This window comes from Odontesthes bonariensis, chromosome 18 (assembly GCF_027942865.1).
Source record: "Odontesthes bonariensis isolate fOdoBon6 chromosome 18, fOdoBon6.hap1, whole genome shotgun sequence".
In the NCBI taxonomy this organism is placed as follows: domain Eukaryota; kingdom Metazoa; phylum Chordata; class Actinopteri; order Atheriniformes; family Atherinopsidae; genus Odontesthes; species Odontesthes bonariensis.
The window spans coordinates 10,098,434-10,126,427 of NC_134523.1; the positions used below are offsets into that span (position 1 = coordinate 10,098,434).

Below are 27,994 nucleotides of genomic sequence, written 5' to 3' on the forward strand. Positions count from 1 at the left end.
AGCCATAAATCCAAGTGTAAAGCCAAAGGCAAACGCATGAGAATTCAAGATCACAGTGATCTCTGAAGACTGTGAACCTTCCAGTTTACACAATATTAGTGTCCCTAAAAACATGGTTGTGTTACATGAAAAATGTAGAAATTAGAGTCGTGCCTTAAATCTGAATACTATCTTCTGGCCAACAGTAACTCTAAAAAAACTCAGTAAGTTAGTGATTTTAATGGCTACATTTTAAAAATCTTCACTTGACGTTCAGTTTGTCAACTATTTTTAGAAAATAGATGAGGAGGCAGGGTATGCTTTTTTTCTTTTTATTGACAAACACTTACAGAAATGTCTGATTTCAAAAGACCACGTTTGTGATGGCCCAGTTGCTTAAACTGTGGCTTTAAATCAGCTTTCCAGAACCCAGTAGGTGGCTACTTCACTCTTTTATGCTGGAATGATGTCAAACAACAGAAAATGATTAATGTGTTGAGCCTCAACTGCGTTATGCTTCAGTATTTTTAAAGTTATTATCTGATGCCTGATATTCTTTATATCTATTCCACCCTCAATCACAGGAAAACGTTTCTGTTTTTTGCGTTTTAGTGCTTTGCTAGTAAATAATAGTCCTCCTCGGCCACCGTATGGTGTCGTGGCGTTTCCTTATACGTAACGACTTGCTACCTTTGCCCGGTACCTGCTAACTGTAGCTTCCTGCTCGTTTAGTCTCTATTGTTATCACTCACTTTTCATATATTGGACAGTTTTAGCTGCAGCGGGTCAAAATGAGGCGCGCCGGATTGGGTAAAAACAGTTTAAATCTGTGATTTAGGAGCTCACATTTAGCTTACTTGCTAACAAGCTAACGTTAGCTAATATTGTTGCCATCTGGAAAGAAATATTCGATGTTGTGGACTCCAGGCTTATGTTTATTCAACTCCGCTAGCTTTTATCATACATAACTGGAGTAGAAAGCTGGGAGAAGACTTCAGTAACAGTGTATTGTTTTTTCAAACAGGTGAAGGAGGGCCTGGAAATTATGTAGCAAGTGGATACAGTGTGTACGAAGAAGAAAATGACCACCTACAGGAAGGACTGAGAGCTAAAGTCACCGCTTTGAAAAGTGTAAGTAACTACTGACGACCATAGTTACACTGTGATGAAAGTAAGATGTGCTTTAGAGTTATGGCTTCGTCTTTGTTGTAAGTTTCTTCTCTGGATGTTGACGTCTGGTATGTAAATATGGTTTAAAGGTTTCTGACACATTTCTAATTTAGATCCATGAGATGATCTGAAATAAGTGTGTATTTATATTATTGTATGTTGCCAATTATTTACTGGTACTTTCGATTTACAGCTGTCCATTGACATTGGAACAGAAGTCAAATATCAGAATAAAATGCTGGATGATATGGTGAGTTGAATTTTTTTCCTTTATCGCTGACACAGGAACAAAATGAGGCCAAAGTATTAAGACTTTTCCAACCACTTGTGGTCTGACAACATAAGCTGAACTTAGTGTTCTAGCAAGTAAGACAACCCCTGCTTTTTCTGACTCTAGATACTCAAATTTATTAAGGTAGCGTAACAGTAGAAGCTGTAATATTTGGCTCAGAAATGTGAGGGAAGATGTGTTAAGGATCCGAAGAAACCAAATAGTACCGCAGCAAACTTCAGAAACCTCTCCAGATTTATTAACGTTGTTGCTGTGGTCTGCCTGGTTGGACTTTGAACTCTCTAACCCTTCTTTCCCGCCGCAGGACACTGATTTTGACTCGACAGGCGGACTGCTTGGAGCCACCATCGGCAGAGTCAAGCAGCTGTCCAGAGGCAGTCAGACCAAACTGCTGTGCTACATGCTGCTCTTCTGCTTTTTTGTCTTCTTTGTCCTGTACTGGTTCATCAAGTTGAGGTGAAAAGAGCTCCCAGTTGGACTTGGCCATTGATTGCCACATCTTCATTCCCATTCTGATACATTTCTAAACTAGATCAGGACATTGATGATGATGTAAGGCAAGGATTTTTTTTTTATTTTTTATTAGATACTTATTTATACTAAATGACTCGGCTTTATGTGCCCTGCTGTCTGAGCATTTCACACAATGACCCCAATCTGAGTTGTGAAAGGACTGCTAATGATTGCACTCGATGCAATCAGAAAAAGTTTAAACTGGTTTAGGTTGAGTGGAAAAGGTCTGAGATGACAACCGACCAAGAAAAGCATCTTGTATGCGGTTTCTATACCTGACGCACACTATCTGCACAGTCTTCATATCTGGCTAATCTACCTTGAGTGAAAAGATAGAATGTAGGATTTACCTTGTTATAACGGTATAAAATACCAGTGTCAAGAACCCTAAAGCAACAGTATGAACGACCAAGGGCTGCGGAAGAGCTAACATTCAGCACATGTTGTGTAAAAGTGATTTAACTTGGAATAAAAGCGTGAACGCGTAATCAGTGTTTGTATTCAGGAATGAATGGGTATATTACATCATCAGAAATCCATGCAAACATTAGCCTTGTATTTCATTGCGTCAACTTTGTAAAAATGTTGTTAATGTAAATAAACAAATTTTATGCTCTGAATTGGCCAGTGTAACGTGTTCAATTTGGCTGTGCTAAATGTCTTTTACGTGGTTTAATAAATGAATCGGTGAACCATAAAGAGACTCAAGAACACAGACAGTTTTATTTACGCTATTTGGATTTATTCTATAAAAATAAAGCAAGTCTTTAAAGAATGAGCCTTCAATTATCTATAGAAGGAACCAAAGAAAACTACTTTGCTGAACGGATCAAAGGGTTAAAATGTCAGAATTGCACTTTGGTGACATTATTATTTTCTTTCTGTTTTAATAATTAGCACTTTATTAGGACGGCTGTGATATCAGTCCCTGGGGTGGCTGTTGATGACATCACTTCTTGGGTTGTGTGTCCATGTACTTGCAGATGATTCCCAGCATCACCTCATCGGCTCCACCACCAATGGACATTAACCTGGAATCCCTGCAGAAGAGAAAAGTGTCAAAACATGTTTTCATTCGCGGCGGTCTGAGCTACGAGCTGCGCCTGATTATCATTCAAACATTTTGTATATTGTACTATTAAGAAATAATAATTCAATTTTTATTGTGTTGTTTTTTAAACCACATCACTGGATGTCTGCACAGAGAAAAGTGCAAGAACATTATCGCAAGCATTATCAAACTTGATTTTGTGAGGTTGCACTGTTACCATGGAAACCCCAGACCCCACATAGATGCTTAGTTGTCAGCCAATAAACAATAGACGGTGTGCCAGTGACTGGTGAAGCTATGTTATGGTTTAGTGGTCAGATTAGATCTGTTTTTGTGATGAGTTCACTGGGGCAAAACAGAAAATCAGAGGCCGCATTTACGAAAACAAGGCACACATTATTTATTTACACACACGGACAACTTGTGGCTGTCTGGTCAAGGGCACAAAAGCTGGAGCCTGAATGAAAAACTATCCGTTTTTTCAATCTATTCTCGTCTTACCTGTAAAATCTGCTGACCAACACATCACTGGTGAAGCCCATCCCTCCCCAGAACTGGAGACAACTGTCGCTCAACTCTCTAGCAAGGCGGCCCCCCTTTAATTTGGCCATGGATGCCAGCTTGGTGACATCATTGCCTTTAATGTATAGTGCTGCAGGAAAAATGAGAAGAAAAAGAAATGAGCAGGGGAGAAAGTGAGAGAGAATGTGACAAAATAAATGAACGAGGTTCAGTTTCAATATCACTGGTGGCTGGCTATGATCCACATTTTTTCCCATCAGTCAAAGCTTTCTGCAGTGTTTTGATAAATGATGATTATTGCAGGTACTTTCAACATTTACAGCAAGTGACCTAGTTCCTCCTCAGCTGGCTCCATGGCCTGATTCCTTTTTTTTTTTTTTCTTTAAATTTTACTTTAAACAGAAAGATTTCACAAGGAAGAATTACTCACTGCTAATTTGGAAATCATGTTCTCGGAGAACAGAGTAAACTAGAGTCTTATCTTTGGTATTACGGGTCGCAAGGACAGCTGCTTGAACTCATTGGGTATAATCTAACTACAATCCTGAACATTTCACACTAAGAATACATCTGCACTTCAAGAAAAAGTCTGACGTGACTCGGTGTGGTGGCCAAAAACAACAATTTAGAACCGTGCATGAGACAAATATTAACCACTGCGCAACAGTTTTAGGCAGCAGGGTTGCGAACTCAAGGCTCCTCTTCAAATGACACGAGCTTCACTGAAAATATTTAGGATTCGTCAACGTGGCCCTTCTGTTCTTATCAGCAGCAAAGCGTCCTACAGTTATTATTATTTCAGATGTTTTCAGAAACAGAAACAAAAGAAATGGAAAAATCAAAAGAGGAATTGTGAAATGAAGTGAACTGCTATTATTCCTGAATCTTCCTGTTACTCATCACTCAAAGACAAACAACAGTCTGCAACTGTCTCATTCTTAAAACTGTTTCTTTTTCCTCCCTAAATCAGGAGTAATGATAAATACAAGCAAAATCAAGAGCTGTATAAATGTTTCATATTATTTGTTTGGATCACTAAAAATAATAAATCCCCCCTGAAATTTTCAGGCAATTTCAATGATCGGGCATTCAAAGTGAGGATGCTTTCAGAAATAACGCCACAAGTCTAATGAGGATATAGGCAGTGTCAGAGTCGGTCTCTTCATGCAATGACAAAACATGAAGCAGAATTCCCAATGAAGCTGCTCTCCTTCACAGATTTGGGTCAGACGGTGAAAGAGAAATCGTGACTAAAGATCAGCCTATTAAAACTATGTGTCAAGTCGCGGTTGCTTGAAGCATTTCCAGAGTGTCACTCTGCTGGTACGAATTCCTGATTTTATAACCTGGTCATCTGACAAAATCCCCAGTCAGTAGCTGAAAGACGTCCGCACAGCGTTTCCAGCTACACTTACGTGTACGATGAAAGTTAAAAGCAGTGGAATGTCATGAACATTTACACACAAAGCCCAAAGCATTGCGGCATCAGAGACACTTTGCTTAATAACTCCATCCCCCTCCTGTGTATGTCAACTGGGACAAGAATGGTGGTCCAATCAAATAGCCTGGTGGGGCTGTAACCAAAGCTCCTCACTCCTCTGTCTCTGAGATGCATGTGGAAACGGACACATCTATCAAGATGTCGTGCAGAGATCGATTTTGGGGTCATGGGCGGCAGGATAGACAAGAAAGGAGACAAGGAAGCACTGAATGGAGCGAGGAGTCGCCGCACAACTCTTTGTTCTTGTTGCTGAGGGTACTTCTGAGCCACTGCTTGGCGGCTCTTGCTCTAAGTTTGAAGTGGTCATCTCACTCCAGAGAATGAATCAGAGACCAGACAGTTGGGCAAGTCAGAATATGAGGCCATTTCTGCGTATGAATGTGCATTTCTTTCAAAAATAAACACTCAAAATGCTTATTATGGTACTTGCTCCATGTGTTGTTACTGCTTACGCAAACCACCCCGTAACACCTCAGTGTGTTGCTTTGCTCTGAACAAAACCCGGAAGGCATTATGTGCGGTGAAACCCGTCATTCAAATGCTGGGACAACCAAGCAAAAATGAATCTGTGCTTTTTCATCTCTGCCATGTGACTTCACCTGTGGCTTGGTAGAGGAGGGCGCGGAGCAGCTCGACCTCCGTCTGCAGCTCAGCCAGCCTGAAGTGAACCGTCTGGTGGTACAGGACAGGCTGCTTGAAGATCTTCCTCTGCCGTGTGTACTTGATAGTCTCCTGAATGATGGTGTCCATTGTGGTCACAACTGAAAGAGCAAAAAATAAATAAAAAATGAGAAGGAAACATGATTTGAAGTTCATCTCGACATCCTTGCTGAATGAAGTAGTATGCAAAGTATCTACCTGAACTGCACACACTTGCAATTTGTCACTGATTTCACTGTAGTTTCTTTGAATTCACTTCTGAACGGTTTCTCCCACTAACTTCCCGGAAAAAATTGAGTCACGCTTCTAACTTAAACTCCAAAGTGAACAACTATTTCTAATATTCGACCTTACCTCCCCCCTTTTCGGAAACAGCAACAGAGAGGTGGAATATCAAACCAGGGAAGAAAAAAACAGAGCTGAAAAACGTAACACGCGGAAATGATATTTCATTGCTGGATACTTTCCTGGGAGACGGGGTGATTAACTTTTGTGAAGACAGTTCACTCACTGTTGGCCACTGCCCAGAGCCTCTCTTCCTGGAACTGGAGCATCTGATAAGTAAAGCCCAGGCCTTCCTGGCCGATGATGTTCTTGCAAGGCACACGGACGTCATCAAAAAACACTTCAGCTGTGTCTGATGACCACATACCCATTTTATCAATCTTCCGGGCGATATGGACTCCTACGTAAGAAGGTACAGAAAACATAATGAACCTTTCTAATGCAATGAACATACTGAAAACATGCTAATATCAAATTTGAGGATTGTCTTTTGAACTATGAGATGCGCAAATTATATGCATTTAATATAACAGATAATATCTAGAAAAACTTTAGAACTGTTAACTAACTGATTGTACCTGGCAGGTTCATGGGCAAACAGATGAGAGATTTGTTCCTGTGTGGCGGTCCGTCACTGGTGTTGGCGAGGAGACACATCCAGTCGGCCTGGGTGCCGTTGGTGGTCCACATCTTTCCTCCGTTTATCACTAATTCATCCCCTTTTCTCACCGCCTTGGTCATGATGCCTGGATCGCAGAGTAGAGGATTATTGCAAAGATGAGCGTGAGGACAGGCGGTTAAAGAAAACCTTTAAATAGACGATGAGGGCAAAACAATACAGTTTTGGCTCTTAAATGAACACACTTTAAGTTTTCAACAAAGTGAGTCCAAGACTGCTTACTATTGTCAAGGTTGAATTTCTGAAGAAAAAAAAATAAATCTTCTGAATACACACAAAAAAGTTAATCGCTTCTAAGTCAGGCCATGAGCGGATATTTGCACTTTGACTCATTGAGGTCATATGTGTGTCACTGACCCATCCGCCCATTCTGTTGGTAGTTTAGGTCGTTGACCACAAGTAACAATGTTTTGGTCACAAGATTCTGGGGAGTAGAACAAAACTGCATTTCTAAGCATTATGTCAGAGACCTCCTCGGTTTAAAGTTGCCTTTTAATCCAGTTCAACATCAACGGCTGTTTTTCTCTCTTCTCTCACACCTTCTGTCCTCGCTGTCCAGAACTTGGACATTGCTCTTCTCTTGAGAAGAGCCTTGTTCTTGAGATGTAGGTGCGACCCGTGAGCCTGGTGTTTTAACCTTTGGGTGAACCAGTTTTTTAGGTTAGGTTTGAAGTGCACCAGGATGTTGTGTTTGGAGAAGATCCCGCCACATATAGAATAACAATATTTTTGGGGCCTCTACTTCATTTCCTCTCTGTTGGATGCTGTGTTGTGTTTTCCAGGTTTCTTTACGGACTTAAAAAAAGCGCAGTATAGCTATCCACGGGTTCGAATTGCTTTTTTGATGTGACTGTGGAGAGCAGGTACTGGTCTGAGTGTTGTTTTATTGGTACACCTCAGTGTTGACCCATCCACAAAGTACAGCTTGTTATGTTTTGAAATCCTCCCATGTGAAACTGATGCTGCTGTCCACAGAATTGATTTGGCATGGTGTTTCTTTCTTTTTTTTTTTTTTTTTTAAAGAAATCACAAAGAGAAGTCCAGTTGCACTTGGATTACATTAGGAGTAAAAGCGATACAGACACTGTGGATTACACACACTAATAAAGCATGAACTGCTCCGGAGACAGAGGGCAAAAATCTCACAACACTGGCCTCGTATAGCGAGCAACACACTGTATAAGAGGGATTTAGATACTGAAAGCTCAGAAAGCTGAAGAAAAAGACGTACTTGAGACATCTGAGCCAGCTCCAACTTCACTAACCCCGAGACAGGCCACCTTGTCTCCCATGATGGAAGGAAGAAGGAACTCGTTCTTAAGGTCCTCCGAACCAAACCTGCACAAACACAGACACACATACAGAAGTGCAGAAAAACATTCTAACCATGACAGCATTGTAAAGTCCTCCGAGGATTGGCTTCAGATCAAGAAAATATCCCCAATTTTTCCACACCTAATCTAAATACAACACGAGGCAAGAGTTTTAAAGAAGTTGCGTGAAACCCTTAAACTATGTTGTGTAACTGCATCAAGCTACAGCCACAGTTACAAGACTGCCACTTTTGAGGCAATTACAATTCCAGCGGGACAGAGAAGGGAGCTCCCATGATACCTCTTCTCTTTTAGTAGAGCTCTCTTCATACTTAAATCTTGTTGGAGGCGACTATGGATCTCTTAATTAAGCTCCTGAGAGTCCAACCGTCTATTTCACTGAATTCTGCCTTGTGTCACCAGCAGCTTTTAAGCAGGACGTTCCACGACCAGCTTTTACAAAAAATATTTTAAAAAAATGGAACTTTGAAACACGTGCAGAGAGCCTGAAAATTGTGTATAGATGCAGAGTGATTCAGCCCCAAACTGCACTATTTAGGTGTGCTTGTTCAGTTTTAAGAAGCTCAATTTGGTAAGATTATGGTTTGACTAACACGTTTACATATATTTAAAAAAGTCCAGTTTTGGTCGAACTAATTAGTTTGAAGTAATTAGTCTTTTTTGTGTCATGTAAGACATGCAGACACGGCAGAGAGCGAAGCACTGGCTGCTTGAGATCTGATTGAGGAAACACTTTAATGCCTCTGAAATCAAAACAAAGGATGTCCGAATTTGTACACACGCTCTATTACAAGTTACGAGAGGTGGTGTAAAAGCATGGCAACAACAAAGCAGCACGGCTGCTTCACCTTGTCATTTTGATGAGAAGGTCCTGCAATTGACGGGGATTAGTCGCACAAGCAAAATATTTATTAAACGAATGTGATAGCACCGACTCAATGTCCTGTCTGTGAGTTTTGGTTATGTTTTTAGTTCCTCTTATGTTTTACAGTCTTGTCATGTTTTAGGTTTCTTTTATGTCTTAGTTATGTTAGTTTTCAAGTCCATGTTTAGTCTTTAGTTTTGCCATGTTTTGCCATTAGTTTCTCTTGCTCTGCCATCACCTTCACTCGTCACCTGTGTTTTTCCCCTCAGCTGCACTCACTCCCCAATCACTCCCTCAGAATTTAGTTTCCAGGTTTCCCATGTATCACCGCCAGATCCTCACCTTATCCCCATGATTGTCACTGTTATTCAAGTCAAGTTTGTCCTTTTGTTTATTCATAATCACAGTCATGTTTTTGTTTGTGTCATAGTCAAGTTTTGTTTTCACAGTTTAGTTTTTGTAATCCGGCTCAGCCGCACCTTTTGTTTGTTCTCTTGGATATAAATCAAGTTTTTGTTTTTGGAAAATCTGCATTTGGGTCCTCCTTCTCCTCGCACTTCCACCGTCCATGACACGCAGGGTGTTCAATGTTATGGGTATATCGCAGTACTGACAAGAAGGGAATCAGAATATTCAACACGAGTTCCTCGGATAGTACCTGGCCAGCGCTGGGGTAGCCATGTCACTTTGTACACCAATGGCCATGGGGATCCCTCCACATCGGATGTTGCCCAGCTCCTCTGCCACAGCAACACTGTAGCTGAAGTCGAGCCCCAAGCCTCCATACTCTGCGCAGAACAAAAAAGAACAGTTCAAATCTGGGAGGTTACTGAGTGGATTCCTGCGCTTTATTAAGATCGTAGATGTCTCTTGTTCGACCTTATGAATGAAAATCTGATAACGGAGTGGAACCGTACAACCCAGCAATTTTCTAGTGGGTAGCAGTTTGTATCCATGATCTCTGATTCCTCAGAAAGCACCGCATCAAGAACAGTCATCTATCATTTATCATATTGATACAACCATGTGGGCAGGAGATTACTGTGGGAAACATCTGTCAAACGCGAGACAATGGAGTAACATTCACAAATGTGACTTAAAACTTTACTGTACAAAAAGAAGCTGCTCATCTGAGACGGCCCATCGAACAGAAAACGTGTGTTTTGGTCAGAAAACTAAGAACTCCAGTTATTTATTTTTTTATGAAAATATAAATCACGTGTACATTTCTTAACATGACAATACGAAACCACATTCTACTCAGATTAAATAGTCATGGCTCAGGGAGAAGAGACAGGCCTGCCTACAATCCTGACATGTCCCTAATAGATAACATTTTTTGTTAAAAAAATGTAACACCTCATTCCATGCACACATAAGAAGATGTGACTGCCAGAAGGCTCAGTCCTCAAAGCCAGAACATGTGTAGTGTTGCAGGCCTGAAGTAGAGAAATGGAATTATATTTGGGCTTCACAATATTAGGAAAACTTGAAAATTGCATTTTGATCAATTGATAATAAGATTTGTGATGCATAAACAAATATTTTAGTATTTGATATGCAGCTCAGATGTATCAACAAAGGCTGCGTTCCAGCTCTGCATCTGTGCATGTTGGTCAGTTGTCAGTTATAGAGCTTGGTGGAAGTGGAATGCAGCCCTTATTAATGCAGCTGCCACCACTTCAAGTCAAAAGGTCTGCTGTGAACAAGGTCCACGGCGTTCTGCAGTCCAAGCAGTCTTTTGCAATAGTGATATTGCACGTGTTGACATCGTTGTCTGCTGTACGTTTTCCATGTATTGTGCAGCCCTGATGTATTTTAAATGGTAAAAAAAAAAGGCCAAATGGCCAAATGCTAAATATCTTGGGTCCATACTGTCTGCAATTCTATAAAAGTCAAAGGAATCACCGCATTTCTGAAAAAAAAAAGCATCATTACTATTTTGTTGTTATGACTCTTATAATGTTTTTCAATATTGTCACAATTTTCTTTTTTGGGTTGAAATAGGAGGAAACTATATCTGAATCAATAACCACATTCTGTTTCACTTCAGTCTTTTCTGTCATCTTTAATAAAATAAAAATAAATCCCCCAGCAGATTTGTGTGCAGAAACACGCAAACTGTTCACCGGTATGTGTAAAGAATATTCTGAAATGATCTGGTGCCACTGGAGCAGGCAATCAGATTAATAACAGGATGTTATCCTTAATTGCGCCATCTATAATAACGTGTAAAAAGCACTGTAGGTGGATCAGAAGCACATTGCAAATAAGGGTCACTGTAATCATGGTGTCATCGCATCTTTTCTACTTGGTATAAAAAACCTGGTTAGGAGCTTTCCTACATCCCCTTTACAAAGAAAGTAAAGGACCATGGACGTCAGATTTTTAATGGAGTTGAAGAGTGCTCACTTTGTCAATCATCCTCATAAAGGCCAGTTTCTTTAGCTTTTGCAACAATCAGTTGCAACACCGATTGTGAAATGAATGGCCTGGTTTTCAAAAGACCATACTTGCTTTCACACTTTGCCCTTCTAAATCTGGTTTGGCGAATGTAAATATGAATATAAAAAGAAAAAAAATGAATGAATTAAAAAACATGAAAATGAACAGATGTTCTGGAGTATAAAATGAGAATCACTGCCTTACATTCCAGGGCCTCTGCCAGCGTGTGAAGACACAGGGGACATCCATGTTTGTCCAAACTAATGCAAAACATGCAGCTCACACTTCGAAGGAAACTTATAAAAGGTATTCAGTGCATTTATGTTTAGTCAAAAAGCTGATTCTGACAGAAAATAAACATGCAATATCATATTACAGATAACCAAAAAGGCTAAAAATGATAAAAATTAATTTCAACCTGAGAGCACAGAAAATCTACACAATCATCACAGCCAGAGCAGCAATAATTAGAATTTGACCAAATGTGAGACATGGTCACAATCTCTTTTTCTGTTTACAAGTAGGCATGTCGGGGGAAAAAAGTGGCCTGAAAAGTGCTTTTGCTGATGTCACAGTTCATTTATAAACTTCACTGGTACAAGTCGAGTTATGACCAAAAATGACACTGCATTGGTTCTTTGACCATCAACATTTAATCAGTTCATCCTCGAGTCTAAGTGGACATTTAAGCAACACGACCCGAAAACATAAAGTCCCACAGTTGTTGCTGGCACCGAGGTGTAAAAAAACTGAACGTCACTACCTCAAAGCTGTTCAAAAAAAAAAAAGAGACCTGACAGCTATTTGTTTTAGAAAAATGTCTTTGTAATAATGAGTCAAAAGAAACAAGACGGGGCATTTTGTGAATGTCCTGTGAAAAGTTTTCCCATGACTAAATGCAGCGTGCCAGCGACTGAATGATGGATGCAAGAGCAGATGAATATTTATGAGTGAATTTATCACATGGAGGCATGCAACTCAGGCAAAGTGGTTTAATTTGACCTGGCAGACAAGTTATCGAATAGTGGAAAGCACAGCCTGTCAAAGACAGGGAGTAAAAGAGAGAGAAACAACAAAATTGGAACACAGAGAGAGGGCGATGAAGTGGGACAAGGGAACAAGGGAATGCCAGAGCCAAAAATAAGAGGAAACAGGTGCAGCTGTGCAGTGATAAGTCTCTGAGCACTGGAAACCCCTGTGGTGGTTAATGTGAACGAAGGGAAACGCAGAGTTTTATCCCACTTTAAACAAAACAGCAGGCTTTCTGGTTGAGGAAACAAGCAGAAGGAAAACAAACAGAATTCAGCCACATATGTCAATCCTGCAAACACATGTTTCCCCAGAGCAGCAGATGTTCCTCACCATAGGTCCTCATCGGGTGGGGCTCCATATGAAGCATAAAGTGAAGGGTGACCAATCGGAGAATTTAGAGGTACAGCACCAGCAGACACCAGTGATGATGGGAGCAGCACACTCTAGTTTTCTAGTATACTGCTGATGACAAAACACTTATTTCAAGTGGATGTTAAAAAGTGGATGAATCGCGGCCATAGGACCAAGAATACTAATTATTACCCGTTTCTGATGCAGAAATGGATGCATCCAACGATATAAAATCTCCGGAATCTAATCAAAACTGAATTGAAACACTAGCCACTGTATGAAACTTATCAAAGTATTACTGCAGTAAAAGTTAAGGAGAAAAGAAAGCCTGGGTACACAAATTATACTCAGAGCTTATTTATTTAAACATTTTCATTAAAGAATACTCAGAATGGAAAAATGTGCAGAGTGCCAGGCTGTATCTGCCAAGCAGGGGACGGGAGTGCTTTAATGGTTTAATCTGGAGATACCTCCCTGTCAGAGCAGAGGGAAACGGGCAGGGAGCCAAGGGTCATCTCTGTCTTCTTCCTCAACGGGGCTGCACTTGGAAAACTTCCTGTTCTCATGTTTTGAAAGGTAATCACGAGTGGGGAAAAATGAAAGTCCAGTTTTGTCTGTGAACTGCACAAGGAGGCACCCTGTATGGCTCCAAAAGTTGTAAACAGACCTGTTAAACTTGCTGCGTTTCACTATTTTCTAAGAATTCAAGTCTTCACTGCCCAAAGAGGAGTTCTGACTGATGCTAGTAAATGCCAAGGGAGTGGTCTAATGCCTGCTCCAACTCCTGCTTTAGATTATATATTTAAGAGGTTCCTTAAGAAGCTAAATGGCCTGATTATCCTTTTAAAGCAGCTAAACTTAATGTTAGTGTTTTTTTCCTTTAAGAAGAATCAGGCAGAAACAACATAATAGACAATCAAGTAGGATGGTAAAAAAATAGATTATCTCTGTATATAGATATATTCACATTAATATGCAGAGTCTGTAGGGTAGAGTCAAGATTTTGGTTTGTAGTTTTTGTTTGTAGCTGGTTTATTACACCAGTAAAACAGGAAAAAAAGAGGCAGGAAGTCAGAGTAGGAACTGGAAACTATGAGCTATTATCCATTTGCTTTTGACAATTATCAGCATTGAAACAATATCCAACGCTTGAAACAATACATTTTGGACCATATGTGCATTACACCTTGAATTCCACAGGTCAAACAAAAAATCCACAAACTGATCAGTTAAAATAGTCAAACCAGGTGGAGGATGCACCATGAGCATGACCATGGTGTCACTGGCCATTTTAAGGAGACACAAACAATTTGAATTCTGTCAAACTACATAACTTCTTTCGGTCTCGTTTTTGCATTGCGTTTGGCTTGTGTTCTTTCCTGAGCAAGGACAGCCACATCTCTCATTCCACCTGATGAATCATTTTGCCAATAATCAGACTCCTAAATCCCTATTCCCACTCTTGTAATCCAAGCCTCTAAATCAATTAAAACAGTGCAGTGTAGCACACTTTAAATCTGTTTCATTAGTCAGCAGCACAAGCAAACATCCGCTTGTAGTTGCTCCAACTCTACTCTTTTTTTTTTTTTTTTTTTTCCTCGAAGACTTTTTTTTTCACAGTAACTTTTGCTCCTCCTGTTGTCATTAAACTTAATTCTGTACAAATACTCAGCGAAAGCTGGACATGGAGTTCAATATTTGTGCTTGAGCTCTTAAGAATCCAAAAGTTGGAGCTCCAAAATGTTTCATAAGTTGCTTTCAGTTTGAAAAAGAATGAAGAACTTTATTATGTAGTGAAAGTAGAGAGCGTCATTTTAATGTGTCACAGCAACACAGCTGTTTCTGACTGGCAGAGCAAGAAGGTCTATTGTAGTTGTGTTACTTAGCAAGTAATCTGCTAGCTGATCGTACAACGTGTGGGCCGATCCTTCTTTCTAATCTTGTCAACTAATGCTTAGTGCCTGTGCACTCAGCACAATTTAATTCCCTTGCCTTCCCTCTTGTCTGACCAACAGACCTGAGGGGGAATCTTCTTCACTGGACCCACAGGGCTCACTCTCCAAGATCGTTGCTCACACATCAGCTCCTCTCAGCGCCACGTCGACGCATGAACTGCAGCTTTTTACCGCATATACGGAACGGATAAGTGCTGTCAAATTAATTAAGAGAAATTAGTCTGTTACTGTGGGATTCTAGATAACACTGATGCATCACATCTGCTGCTGATTGCCAGTCATTTCCCATAAATCTCTTTGCATATTCAGACATTCACAATTATCTGGTGGTCCTGCATTCTACTTATCCCATTCGTCCCCCTACCACGGTAACGACCTAGATCTGTACACGTGGGAAAGAGAGATTCTGTATATTGTGGCAGACAGCTGTGGGATTACGCTGTGACACCAGAACCCATCATCACAGTGGGAATATTTGTGAACCAGACTACACTATAATGAATGGCTGTCAAACAGAGAAAAAAATATACATTGAACAAGAGGTCAGCTGCATGTTTTTTGAAGCAGAAATGGTTAAAACAGGGACACATGAAGGATTCAGTTTACACTATAACACTGGATATGCTGAGATCTACCCATCTTTAAATGTAGGCACATAAATCATAACAATCAATTCTAATTTACGAATTATGGTTTTTCAATCCCATATTCTTCGGTTTTCAAATATTTTTAATTCAAGACATATTTTCAAATTCTGAGATGTGTTAAAGAATAATAATGGGAGTTTTTGAAATGGAAACAGAAACAGGACGTCTCAAACAACATATCATGCCAACTGAGCATGGATGATTAACCTGTTTTCAAGTCTGCATGCATTGCCAAGTGAAATTCTTGAGAAAATGAGACTATAACAGGAGTGAACGGGATATACGCGGATCTAAATATCGTCCGAAGGACGCCGACTTTCACCAAACTGTTATCGGTGAGTAGATGAACGTATTTTATGCCAGAAATAAGGTAAACCGGATGAAAGCTGTTTGTTTCCAATGGCAGAAAATGCAGGGTGAGATTAACACTGAGATTTTGGACATTATCACTTCTGAGCACATTTGTTAGGGTTAGTAGAAGCACTTATGAGACTCCAGTCCGCTTTGATAGCCTTCGCTATCAAATTCTTTCCCAGAAGACATTCCTTCAAAATAAATGCATCAGGAAAAAATACTTTACCCTACCACTCTCTTTCAGATCCAAAGTCCTCAGGAGTTTTCAAAAGCAGTTGCCAGCATTTCAAAACCAAACTCTTAACTGTACATTTTGTACGATTTCAGTCAAACTAAAATGTTTAAAGAGATTTTAAAAGTCCAGTTTTGGTTGGAAAAATGGAATAATGTGTCAAATAAACATATAAACATACTTACCGTTGCTGAGTCAGTATTGCAAAGCTATTACATTGCCCCTATAAGTGATGATGAAATTGTCTTACCAACTGGTTTGTTGACTCCTAGAAAGCCAGCATTGCCCAGGATCTTAAAGATTTTGTGGGCTGGAAATATCCCTTCTGCTTCCCACTGATCCACGTGAGGGTTGATCTCCTGATCGATGAGCTGCAGCACACAGAAAACAAAAGAGAGATGGGCTCATGTGTGTGTGCGTACTTGTAATTCACACGGTGCATGAAGGCTTAACCATGTTATATTGTGAACGCTAGGTGTTTCCACACTGCTGCATTGACATGCTTGAATTATTTTTTTTAAATTCTACATGTGATTTTAACAACAAATGACAGCTGTGCTATTTTATCTGTAGTCTTAAGACTAAGACCCAAAGAACATGCAATACAAGTGAAAAAGCATGTATAATTTATACATGCTTTTTTCACATACTTAAGTCTTTGAAATCTACCTAAAGCAGATGGATTACAGGAAAGGAGGCTGGCTTTATTAAGAAGCCTATTAAATAATTGTGATGAATGCAGTGGCAGCATGGATGGCATGCCATTTTCAACATGTACACAGCATCACTGGAAATGGTATTTGGAGGGCTAACACTGAAATGTTTCCACCGATGGTGTCCTTAGGGAAGTGTTTTCTTGGTCTTTAGCACGTTTGCTTTCAAACATTCGCATGCAAATATTCAAATGACTTCTCAGGTAATTTGTTCTTGACAGGATACCACTAACCTCTGAAGTAATATTTTAGATCAGCGCGCCAAACTAAAGGTCGGAACTGAAAGCTGTACTGATGAAACTCCCTGTGGCTCTGAAGCCAATCCATCTACTAAGCCACAAAGCCTGGGATACAGCTGCTGAAAATGAAGGATGGCCAAACACATGTCTGAGTTTAACACACACACAAAAAGCACAAGAAAGCCGTAAACACAGCCATGGTCAAGGGAAAGCTTTCATGGTACAGGAAGTGAACGGTGTTCACTGGTCAATGTCCCAATTTTAAAAACAGCCTGACATTATATATCCCCAAAGCTCAAGCTACTTTGTATCAGATCTTAAGGAGTAAGAGAATTTACATGAGAAGGATTAATGTGTTGTAGTCTAAATTGGACATGACATTCTTGAACAGTAATTGCAGCTTTTGTCTCTCAAACCCAGATTCAAGCAGCAGTCTGTCTGCTCCATCTGGGTATGTCACCAGTGCCTGGTTTTGTGAGTCATGAACATGTCTACGGTGACAGTAAAGTGGTTGCAACTTGGTTTTGGAATAGACTTTTTGTATGAGTTAACCTTTTTGCCGTGACTCATTTCAAGCACCTGGAAGTGGTTCACAGCTGGAAAAGCACTTATAAATCTCCAGCCTGCTTAGAAGCTCCTCCCATTCCATTTTTCACAGAGAATACGCTTTAGATCTATAGCTTTGGTTACAGTTCAAGCTGTCTGTTTCAACAGTTCTACTTCACACAACTGGCTTTGTCAACTTGAAGATTTAGTACACAGGATTGTCATGCAAGCAAACTAATCAACCAATAAATAGATAAAATACCAATTTATGTGCTGCATGTACTTTTCTTGTCTGTTTCTCTCCAAAATGTCCTTCAATAAATGCGTCATTACTATACATGTGTGTTAATGACCTTAAAGCGTAAACATTTCTAATGCACCATGGTTTCAGACACATTACTATTTGCTCATGGACTGCATTTCTCTGCGGTGTGAAAAGCTCAAATTGAGTGCGAGCTATTAGAAGAAAGATAAAAAAAAAGAGGTATTCTGTGGATACTGAAATAACCCGCTTCCATTTTATCATCAAATAAACAGTTTAAATGAGCTATGAACAAAAAAAAAATAAATAAATCAAAAAGTAAAAAAAACCTAAACCTCATTTGAATTTCTTTCATGCTGCTTTGATAAAATCTTTAAAAAAAAAACTCCTGAAAAAACATTCAAAGGTTTTCTCCAGGATTGCAAAAAAAAAAAATATATCACGTTCCTGCCAAAACACGCAAACCGAAGCCAGCGACGGGCCAAAGAAAATGTACTTTGTAAGAAACATCTGAGTACAAAGCAGACAAAAAACACGATCATCGACATTTATGTCTCCAACAGAAAGCTCACTACTTTCAACAATACAGGTCACATGCCTGGGCCTAAATCAAAGCTTACTTACAGATCATCAAACACAATAACATTGTAAAAAATTCTAAAAAAAAAAAAAAAAAGCCGGCACTCCTCCCCTTTAACCTGCAATCCATGTTAAAGTTCAGATCCTGAGGGGGGAAAGGGAGGGCCGACTAGTTGCTGGAAAGGGAAACAGGAGTAATTCAACATGTCCTCACAAAGGTTATTTTATACCACTTGTGCTACATACCAATGAGATTTCACATTGCTGACCTACCATGTGGTAAGACAAGGTCAAAAACACATCAAGTATTTCAAAATGTCCAGTCTGGAGAGTTGGTACCTTTTCCTGGACAAGATGTTCTGGATACTACATAAAGACTGACCTTCACTGCTTAACACAAAACCTTTATGTAATACATATAACATAATAGGGCTGGGAAATATGAGGCAACTGAAAATATTAGACTCTGTATTAGAATCGGAGTAAAGTATCTTAACTTTTCAGTTTAATTTACAATAATACTGAGGGACAGAAGAGCTGCAACCAACCTGTCTATTACAGTCTAAATGAAAGAGTATCAATAACACAAGCTAAGCTAGTGTCTGAAAATGGGATTTTTTTCCTGAAATTAAATTAGTAAGTAAGAGTCAATGATTGTTTAAAATACTAAATAAGGATTGAAGTAGGCGCACCCGATTAGTCTAAAGCAGGGGTCCCCAACTACCGGGTCGTGGACCGGTCACGGTCCGCGAGACATTCCAAACCTGGCCGTGAGATTGGGGGGGAATGAAAAAAAAAAAGAAAAAAGAAAAGAAAAATAAATGACATGGAAATCGGGAATTCTTTCATTTCACTCGCTAGATTCTATACTTGGAAACTGCATAGATTGCATTATAGGAGGCAGATTGTGCACGTTTATTTTTTTTCAATGATGACTGTCTGTCTGTCATCATATCCTAATTATCCTAATTTTTAAAAGCGTCTGCTAAATGCAATGTAAAAGAAGTGAATGCATAATGCATATAGAAATACCCTCCACCCTCAGTGTCTGTTGAACGTGAAGTACAAAAAAAGTAACCCCCCCCCGACCGGGCCGCAGGAACAAATTGCAGAACCAAACCGGTCCTTGGTGCTGAAAAGGTTGGGGACCCCTGGTCTAAAGCATGCCCAAGAGTGAGGCTGAGTGAGAAATCTGACCCTCTACCCTCTGCTATAGACTTAATAATGGCTGCTGTAAAGATGAAATTAAATATTTTGAAAACACGACAACAGTGAGAAAAGATGTTTCCAGCTAGGGAACGTTGTAATTGCTGCCCACTAAAGGACCACTGAGCAAACCATGTCAAAGCTTCATCCCAACTCAGAAATGTTCGACGCAAGTCACAAACTCTACCGCAGCTTTTATGGCCAAGGATTAGTAACCACATTCAGTCTCACAACCCAGAGTTTTACATTGTGTTGCCCACTTTGGAGCAGGACTAAAACATCCCATGTTGAAGATATTTCACTGACACAGCAATCCCCACCATCTAACTAGACAAAAAAAAACAAAGTCAGGGAGTCATTAAACAGGGCGAATAGGACAGCTCCAACTTGTGATGTGTGCCACACTGCCACAGAGTCTCGTGTAGTTGTTGCACTCACATGACAGCAGATGGCTTCTCATGTGCTCCAAACAAGAGCAGTGACTGAGTAATTCTATCCATTAACTGAACATGACATGAGGATGTTGGTTGGATTTCTGGTAGCGAATGGTTTTGAATCAGATTATGCTGATGACTGTATTCATTTATTCAAAGTGTGCTGCTAAAAGTATGCTGCTGGTTCTTTGTCCAATCCTGGAAAATATGTTGGCAAATGTAACCTTCCAGTGACCTGGCCACATCTCTTCTATTTGCTTTGATCAAGAAAAGCTATTGAAACCAAATGAATGATGGATTGTTACGAATGGCTTTCTTTAAAAGTACTCTAATCGATGACCGTTTCGTAACCGGATCACAACCCTCCGAATCATGGTGGAAACCGCCCCTACTGTTCATGCAGTAATTTCCAGCAAAACAGTGACAAACAACACATTTAGTTTACAAAATGAAGAAATGCACACGCCAACAGCAATCTGCTTCATCACCACTTTGCAGAGGTATATTTTGTCACTGGTCATCTGTCAGTCCATCCATCACCTTCCCATCGGACGCGGGGACGGCATCTGAAGAAGCTGGAAACACCTGGGGCTGACGAAGTGTTACATAACATTCATACTTCGTTTTTATCATGACTAAATAATACCAACCAATTTAAAAAAAAAAAAAAAACAGCTAAATATAAATATTAAACATCTTGGCTGAGAAATCCTGGATATTTCTGTCTGCGACGGCTTCCTGGCGTTGCAGTTAATGCCGGGCTGAAACCATGACTAGTTGATTCCAGTTGGCCAGTTTGTGTCTATTTAGAGAATTGTGAAAGCCAGCGAAATAAAAATTAGTAGCGGAAACATTTCCACTTCGAGAGCCTAGCCTTGAGTAGTAACTTGAGGGATTTCCCATAGCCAGATTTGTATACCATCAATAAACACATACAATCCTTCAGTGAATTCTTTTAATAAACCATTCCGCCTCGAGTTCCCCTTCCTGCATTGACAACTTATTGTTCTGCATTTCCTTTTCCCATATTCGTCCTTCCCAATATTCCCAGTGCTGGTTTATTTTCAACCTCCTGGCATTCTTTGAAAAAAAGTTTAATCATCCAACAAACTTCCCTGCATTTACTTTGCCTGCTGAGCTCTTTAGGCTCTTGTTAGGTTTGCATCTCCTGTCTCCACGGTCCGTCTCGTAATACAAATGCACAATGAGTCACGCCGATTACTAATGCCCATTCTTATTGTTTACCAGCATACATCAATTAGCCATAATATCAAATCCACTGACTGGTACGGTGAGTAACACCGGGAAAAAGGTGCAACACGCCGAGAAGAAAGAGCCCTAAAAATAAGCTGGGTCAAATGGAATATTTTTCTAAATGTGGACAGACTTGGGTTAGTAAATCTCTTAAGAACCGATTCTTAGTCAGACACAAAGCAAAAACTCAGCAACTTAACCACATCGTTGATCACCAAAAAATGTTTTAATACAGCATACTGTATATGCGGAGGTAATTAAACACTAACTATGCAGTTTATCTCGCACTCTCTTCTGGGCCGTTGAGAAAGAACAACCAAAAATCCACCCAGATTCCACAAATTATCTTTGTCAAATCAATATTCTTTGTACACCAGAATACTTTTCTTTTTTTTTTGAGCCATTTCAATGGAAATTTGACATTCCTCAAGAATCGCAGTACGAAAAAATGAGCCTCAGCGTGCGATTCAGTCAGTCACAGAATAGATTATAAAAGCCTGCTGATGGTTTACAAATCCCAGAATGGTTTAGGCCCAAAATACATCTATGATATGTTCAGAGAATATAAAGCCAGCAGAGCTCTTAGATCCAAGGACTCAGGTCAGCTGGTCCAGTCCAGAGTCCAGACCAAACATGGAGAAGCAGCATTTAGCTGTTATGCTGCAAACAAGTGGAACAAACTGCCGGTGGAGATTAAACTTTCACCAAATGTAGACATTTTTAAATCCAGGTTAAAGACATTTCTGTTCTCATGTGTCTATGCATGAAATCTGCACGCTATTTTTTAAATTATCTAGACTGTTGCTTGTTTTTAAATTCATTTAAATTATTTTATTTGTTTCTCTTTATATTCTTTTATGTATTTTAATGCTTCTTGCACTCCCTGCTGCAATGCTTTTATTTTATGTAAAGCACTTTGAATTGTTTGTACATGAAATGTGCTATATAAATAAATTTGATTTGATTTGATTTATCTTTTAATTTATCTGGACTGTTGCTTGTTTTTAAATTAATTTGAATTATTTTATTTGTTTCCCTTTATATTCTTTTATGTATTTTTAATGCTTCTTCCACTCCCTGCTGCAATGCTTTTATTTTATGTAAAGCACTTTGAATTGTTTTGTACATGAAATGTGCTATACAAATAAATTTGATTTCATTTTGATTTGATTCTCATGGAATCAAAATGAAAACTAAATGTCCCACCTGAAAATGCATTAATCTGCCAGCTTTAGTGGCCAGTTCACGTTTGTGCATCTAAAAATCAATGGCTTTGAGCCGAGTTAGATCCAGGATGTGATTCAGTTTTCTTCTGAATTTCAAGGCCACTACAGTAGTTCAACCAATATATATTTAAGTCAAGTTAAAAATCCAACTTGCTATATGCGAAGACGTAGGCCGCACAACCCCAGACAGATGTTCAGCATGTCCGTCAGAGCACAGCTGTCTGAGAGCTGGGACGTGAAAGTGGGTCACGAAAACACACAAGCACACCACGACTGTGTTGGGCAGAGTACACCTGTGCAGCCTCGCTGTACCTACCTTCTGTCCATAACTGTCATTAGTACGGCCATATACAAACACCACCTTCAAACTGCAGTCGTGCTGGTGACTTATTCAATCCAAGTGAAGGGCAGACAGCTGACAATTGCACAGCCGTAACAGGTTACTGCTTTGACCTCTTGACAGCTACGACATTGTTTTTCTTTTGGGGGGGGGGGGGGGGGTTCTACTGGAAAACACTGCTGCTTGGAGGCAAAAGACAACCAAAACACTCAACTGTGACACACCAAACAGCATAGCCTTGCTTTTTTTGCCCTGGTTTATTCGCTAAAAACTTCTCTGCGAGTGTTGGCCGTCTTGCGTACCTTTTTGAGGGCCTCCTTCAGTGCAAAGTGCTCCTGCGTGTAGAGAATATGGCCAGCCACGGTCTCTGGGGCGCTGGACGCTACAGATTTAGATGACGCATTTTCAGACAGCGAGCGTACGCCGGTAAATGAGGCGAATTTGTAGAAATTACGGCCGCTTACAAGCAGTCTTGAATGCCGAGTTGCTTCTCGCAGCGCCATCTCTGTTGACAACAGTGTGTTTGCGCATGCGCAATATGTCGCTCCCTCTGGGAAGCGGAGATTAAGGTTTGTCCACGGAAATTTTGAATTACTTGCTCGTGCTGGACTTCTCTCAAGTTCCATCATTTGGAGAAATACAAAAATAAACTGAAAATACTCGACGACTACTCTAACACTCTAACTACAGCATCAAAAGTATTTTATGTTCTGGACCTAAAGATTACAAGACTGATCTTGTCTTGAAACTCAGGGGTTTGTAGCGTAGGAAAGAATGAGAAACATACTTTAAAGCACAGTTTTTACCATTGTGTTCTGAGTTTTGAAAGAAAAATCACTCCTCTAATTTTCTCAGAGTGATTGCTAAATCTGCAACAAGAAAAATACATTGGTAAAAATCCTAATTAAATCTTGTTGTAAAGTTACAGCATCTCCACAACGTTTCTTAGCTTGCTTAAACTGATATATAATGCAGTAAGAATAAAGATGAACAACAGTTCAATTAATTACGGTTTAATGTTACTCAGGATGCGTGCCACAAAATAATCACATTATGATAAAAAGTTGGGTGTACTCTAAATGTATGCACACTGAGTGATGAAGCTGTATCTGTCCCTTTATCTTGTCTAAAAAAAAACCTTAGGGAATCACGGAGACAGGCTGAGTTATAAACATGCACATTTAATGATAGTTGTTTCAATGTATGAAACAACACACGGGCCCCTTTGCTCCCTATTTACACCACATGAGAGAGAAGCATTATTAAAACTCTTTGCCAAACAAAACTGGTATTTATTGAATCTTTCCAAGGAACAGAATTATAAGGCTACAAATCTGGCCAGAAGATTGGGAATCGTTTACATGGGAGCTTGTGCAGTTTTGTAAATTCGTCTTTATTGTGTCCTTCTAGTCATCTCAGTCTGCAAATCCAGCAAATTCGCGAGGGGCGGGAGAATGTCCTTGGGTGCTAATCTGAGATACGAAAAGCTCCTCAGGTCCATTCTAGCAGATGACACAGCCACCTTTCTCCTTGAAGGGGTTCTTGTCCTCTGCAATTCCTTTGAAGAGGATGTCCTCTTCCTCTCCACCCTGAATGTATTCCTTGATTTCCTCACAGCATTTTGATGTCTAAAATAATTGGGTAGATATTTGCAAAACACAGCTTAGTATCGTTTCAAATAATGTAATGATGTAATTAATTGCACTTTGTGCGCTGAAATTCAAAGGCTATTTTATAAAGTGAGTATCTTTAAGAAATAAGGAATAGAAGTATTCATCCTCTCAGTGTAAAGAACTCACCAACCACCTCTCAAGTTTCACTTCCTTTTTAAGTTGGTCTACTTCCATAACGGCCTTGTCCTTGTCCGTCAGATCGTCCACATTTATGACTGGCATTCTCTGCCAACGGAAAGGGAATATTGAGCACTTTTCATCTTCACTGCCACATGACAAATAATTGATTGTTAAGGATTCTAACTAACGTTTTGCCGCACCAAACAGGAAGAATAGGAATGTACTTACAAATGCTTACAGGTAGCAGTCCTTCACCGCTGAAATCCTACTGAAGAATCCCTCTCCTCTCCCTCAATCTGGGTTATAAAGTAATCTGCACAAACAATTCTAATCTTCTTATCTGATTAAAACAAGGCCCCAGTGAATGATCATTCTAGTAGCCCAAGCCTGCTATCAAAGGACAGTGAGAATCCCACAGGTGTCTGTTTGGTTTCTTTTGACATCAGTACAGTTAGATATATTTACTGTATATTACAGATTGAATATGGATTTGTGCTACTTTGACTCAATGCTTCCATATTGTCAGTTATGGGTTAAGGAAGGTTGCTTCATGCATCAGGTCATTTTGATAAGAAGGCTAATCTGTATTTAGCCTTTACCTGTCAAGGTGGGGACACATCATTGGTCTAAACATGACTGCACGGCAGTTTTCCAGCAACATTCTCCACAGTGGTTGAAATAAAGCTCTGGGGTGAAACCATAGAGCTCTGTTTTTATGCTATATTTTCATTTAAGCCTTCAGATATTGCTGCTTTCAGGTCTGAGCACTGGGGGGCCTTGAGGGTGTAAAGCAAAAGATTAGATTTCCTAGACATAATGTTGGAGGTGGATGCAATCAACAAGAAAAAAGAAAAAGAAAACACAAGGCTTCGAAGTAAAAGAGTGAGGAGGGTGTGAGGACAGATCTAGTCAGACGGGTATGTGGTGGGAATCTGGTAGTATGGCTCAGACTACTTTAGTTAATGTTGCACAAGAATCCCTGTCCCTTAGAGGAAAATTTTGTGGAACATTAACAAAGAGATTGGAGGGTTACTGGGTCTATATGTCACCGTCATCATCACCATCATCATTATTACTATCCCTATCATCACTGGCATGTGACAGCAACAGTTTGAGTCTACTCAAGCAGAGAGAATTTAGATTGTTATTATATGGTTGAATACACTCTTAGTCACATGCAACATATCTCTACGCAGATATTGCAAAGTAAAAACGTTCGACTCTGATGTCATTAATAAATTCACCTACATCAAGCTCCTCTTTGGAAATGAGTCATTACATCCCCGCCCCTGAATTTCCCCTGAGAAACGCCAATATAAAGCTGGAACTGGCTGGGATGGTCGACACAGACAGAGCGGGAGAGACCAAAAATCACACAATGGAGTTTGGCTTAGTAGCGTTACTTGCATTTTTTTCCACTTTTTGCAACGTTTCGGCGTTCTCAGGCAAAGGTAACCAATGCATGTGTTAAATAAATGTTCTGTGCGCTTCTTCAATAACGCAAACCCTTAAAAAGCTCGGCTATCACGTGACCTCGGGCGTAATAGCAATGGTAAAACCTGGCAATGGTAAAACCTGGCAAACGTCTCGATGGTGGTTTCGCAGTAACAGTAACAATATCCTTGCTGCTTCTTCGACAGAAGGCGTGTGTCTTCTTCAAGTGGACGAGGGACCTTGCAGAGCAAATATCGAGCGCTTTTACTACAACACCATCACCCAGAAGTGCGAGATTTTCTACTATGGAGGCTGCCAGGGTAACGCCAACAACTTCAAGAGTTATCTGGAGTGCCAGAAGACGTGTTTCAGAATCCCAAGTAAGTGTATCCCAAAAACTAGTGCAATGAGCGTGCATATTTTTTGGGGGGCTGATTGTGACTTTTTTGAAGCAATAGAGTGCATGGATGGGTGTGGTTATGCTTTTTTTTATTTAGATTTTTTTTTTTTTAATCGCCTACTAAAGTCTGTTGAAGCATAACAAACAAGCTTTGTGGTTGTAGTCCCGTTCAAATGAATCTCTGTGAGGTCTCACTCTTATTCTTCTCCACAGAGATTCCCCAAATCTGCAGGTTTCCTAAACTGGACGGACACTGCCGTGCCCTCATCCCCCGCTACCACTTCAACATGACCACTATGCAGTGTGAGCCCTTTTACTACGGGGGCTGCGGGGGGAACTCCAACCGCTTCCAAGACTTCACTACTTGCGTGGAGTACTGCAGTCCCAAAAAAAGTTAGTAGAAATTTGGAAGTGTGAACAACAGACATTGCAGAAAATTATTAAACAAGCAGTGGAAATAAATGATAGATTGTGACCGGTGGCCTCATTGTCAATGTTTTTTGTGGTTCGCAGCTGTTCCAGTACTCTGTCTGGACCCTCTGGACAAAGGGAAGTGTTCAGCCTCAATCACCCGCTATTACTTCAACACAGCCACCAAGATGTGTGAGGAGTTCGTCTACTCAGGCTGCGGAGGGAGCAGCAACAACTTTGTCTCGCGGCAGAGCTGCATGGACGTGTGTGTTAAAGGTGTGAGAGCGTGAACGTGGGGGGGGTGGGGGGTTGTCTGTGGGGTGCAGGTTTTTCACAGTTCACGGGACATTACATCTTAACAGCCTCTCAGACCCACTTACTTGGTCAGAGGGGAATTGGGAGGAGACTAAAATGTGCACCAACTGCTAGGCTTAAAAAATGTTTGGCATCTAAAGAAACCATGTGCATGACCACCAAACCATACAGGCAGTCATATATTGAGTGATAAGACTCCAGACACAATCTGTCTGTGGGAGCTCCTGTTTGCTTAATTCTGACTGCAGAAAGTCAACAATCTTTAGACATCTTGGCTGTACTAATCAGTTGTTGATGTTTGTTCCAGGACGAAAAAAGCACGCAAGCCAAGAGAAAAGCCGGCGCATGAGGCGGAATAGAAAAAGGACCTAGATGGCTGACACTTCTACTCAGGAGTTCTCACTTGGACAGGCCCTTGATGGAAACTAACACATTTCTTAATTACTTTAATGTTGACGAGGTCGTCTTTGTTGTTATTGGACACACACTACGACATATTACGACTGTATGTGTAATGCCTTATTAGGCTTTTTTCAAATGTGATTTTTATGGTATGCTGTTGATGATATTTGTTACTACTGCACTAATGTCCTTAATTTTGTATTTTTATACTTCATGTCTGAAATGTATGTATGTTTTGTATAAGTAATGCCTTATCACAGAGACTTTTTATTTGCTCAGCTTCAATTTTTTGATAAAACGTACAGAATTTGTTGAAGAATTCTGCCTTTTTTTTGTACTTAATGCTGCTGTTTTGAGCAAATGACTGCATTATGTGGTATTTGAAAAAAATGACCAAAGTCAAACTCTGTGAACACAAACTTCATCTGTCATGCTTGAATATAAACACAAAAAGTCTTTTACCTTTACACAGCTCTTGTGTTTTCTTTTTAACTTTCTCTCAGTCGCTTTCACATCATGTCTTCCAAATTTTTTTTTTACAAATGATGCTGCCTCCACTCTTTATTGGGTAAT

At 40.0% G+C, this 27,994-nt stretch overlaps 4 protein-coding genes across 4 annotated transcripts; 2 read left to right on the forward strand and 2 right to left on the reverse strand.

The window, feature by feature from the left end:
- Nucleotides 1-502: 502 nt before the first annotated feature.
- On the forward strand, nucleotides 503-2,574 carry bet1 (Bet1 golgi vesicular membrane trafficking protein). The gene is made up of 4 exons (XM_075449138.1): nucleotides 503-789; nucleotides 1,004-1,110; nucleotides 1,343-1,399; nucleotides 1,746-2,574. Exons 1-4 carry the CDS (start codon nucleotides 771-773, stop codon nucleotides 1,899-1,901), a joined length of 339 nt encoding a protein of 112 aa, XP_075305253.1. The 5' UTR covers nucleotides 503-770; the 3' UTR covers nucleotides 1,902-2,574.
- A 100-nt stretch (nucleotides 2,575-2,674) lies between these two features.
- LOC142367181 (putative acyl-CoA dehydrogenase 6) lies at nucleotides 2,675-23,181 on the reverse strand. The gene is made up of 9 exons (XM_075449137.1): nucleotides 22,969-23,181; nucleotides 16,118-16,238; nucleotides 9,510-9,639; nucleotides 7,884-7,990; nucleotides 6,552-6,719; nucleotides 6,200-6,373; nucleotides 5,628-5,789; nucleotides 3,507-3,657; nucleotides 2,675-2,994 (listed from the first exon to the last, which is right to left on the reverse strand). Exons 1-9 carry the CDS (start codon nucleotides 23,167-23,169, stop codon nucleotides 2,904-2,906), a joined length of 1,305 nt encoding a protein of 434 aa, XP_075305252.1. The 5' UTR covers nucleotides 23,170-23,181; the 3' UTR covers nucleotides 2,675-2,903.
- A 775-nt stretch (nucleotides 23,182-23,956) lies between these two features.
- On the reverse strand, nucleotides 23,957-24,743 carry gngt1 (guanine nucleotide binding protein (G protein), gamma transducing activity polypeptide 1). The gene is made up of 3 exons (XM_075449989.1): nucleotides 24,688-24,743; nucleotides 24,466-24,564; nucleotides 23,957-24,294 (listed from the first exon to the last, which is right to left on the reverse strand). Exons 2-3 carry the CDS (start codon nucleotides 24,559-24,561, stop codon nucleotides 24,169-24,171), a joined length of 222 nt encoding a protein of 73 aa, XP_075306104.1. The 5' UTR covers nucleotides 24,562-24,564; nucleotides 24,688-24,743; the 3' UTR covers nucleotides 23,957-24,168.
- Nucleotides 24,744-25,780: 1,037 nt separating this feature from the next.
- tfpi2 (tissue factor pathway inhibitor 2) lies at nucleotides 25,781-27,888 on the forward strand. Its single transcript, XM_075449423.1, has 5 exons — nucleotides 25,781-25,910; nucleotides 26,100-26,273; nucleotides 26,507-26,686; nucleotides 26,807-26,980; nucleotides 27,327-27,888. Exons 1-5 carry the CDS (start codon nucleotides 25,796-25,798, stop codon nucleotides 27,389-27,391), a joined length of 708 nt encoding a protein of 235 aa, XP_075305538.1. The 5' UTR covers nucleotides 25,781-25,795; the 3' UTR covers nucleotides 27,392-27,888.
- The last annotated feature ends 106 nt before the right edge of the window (nucleotides 27,889-27,994 follow it).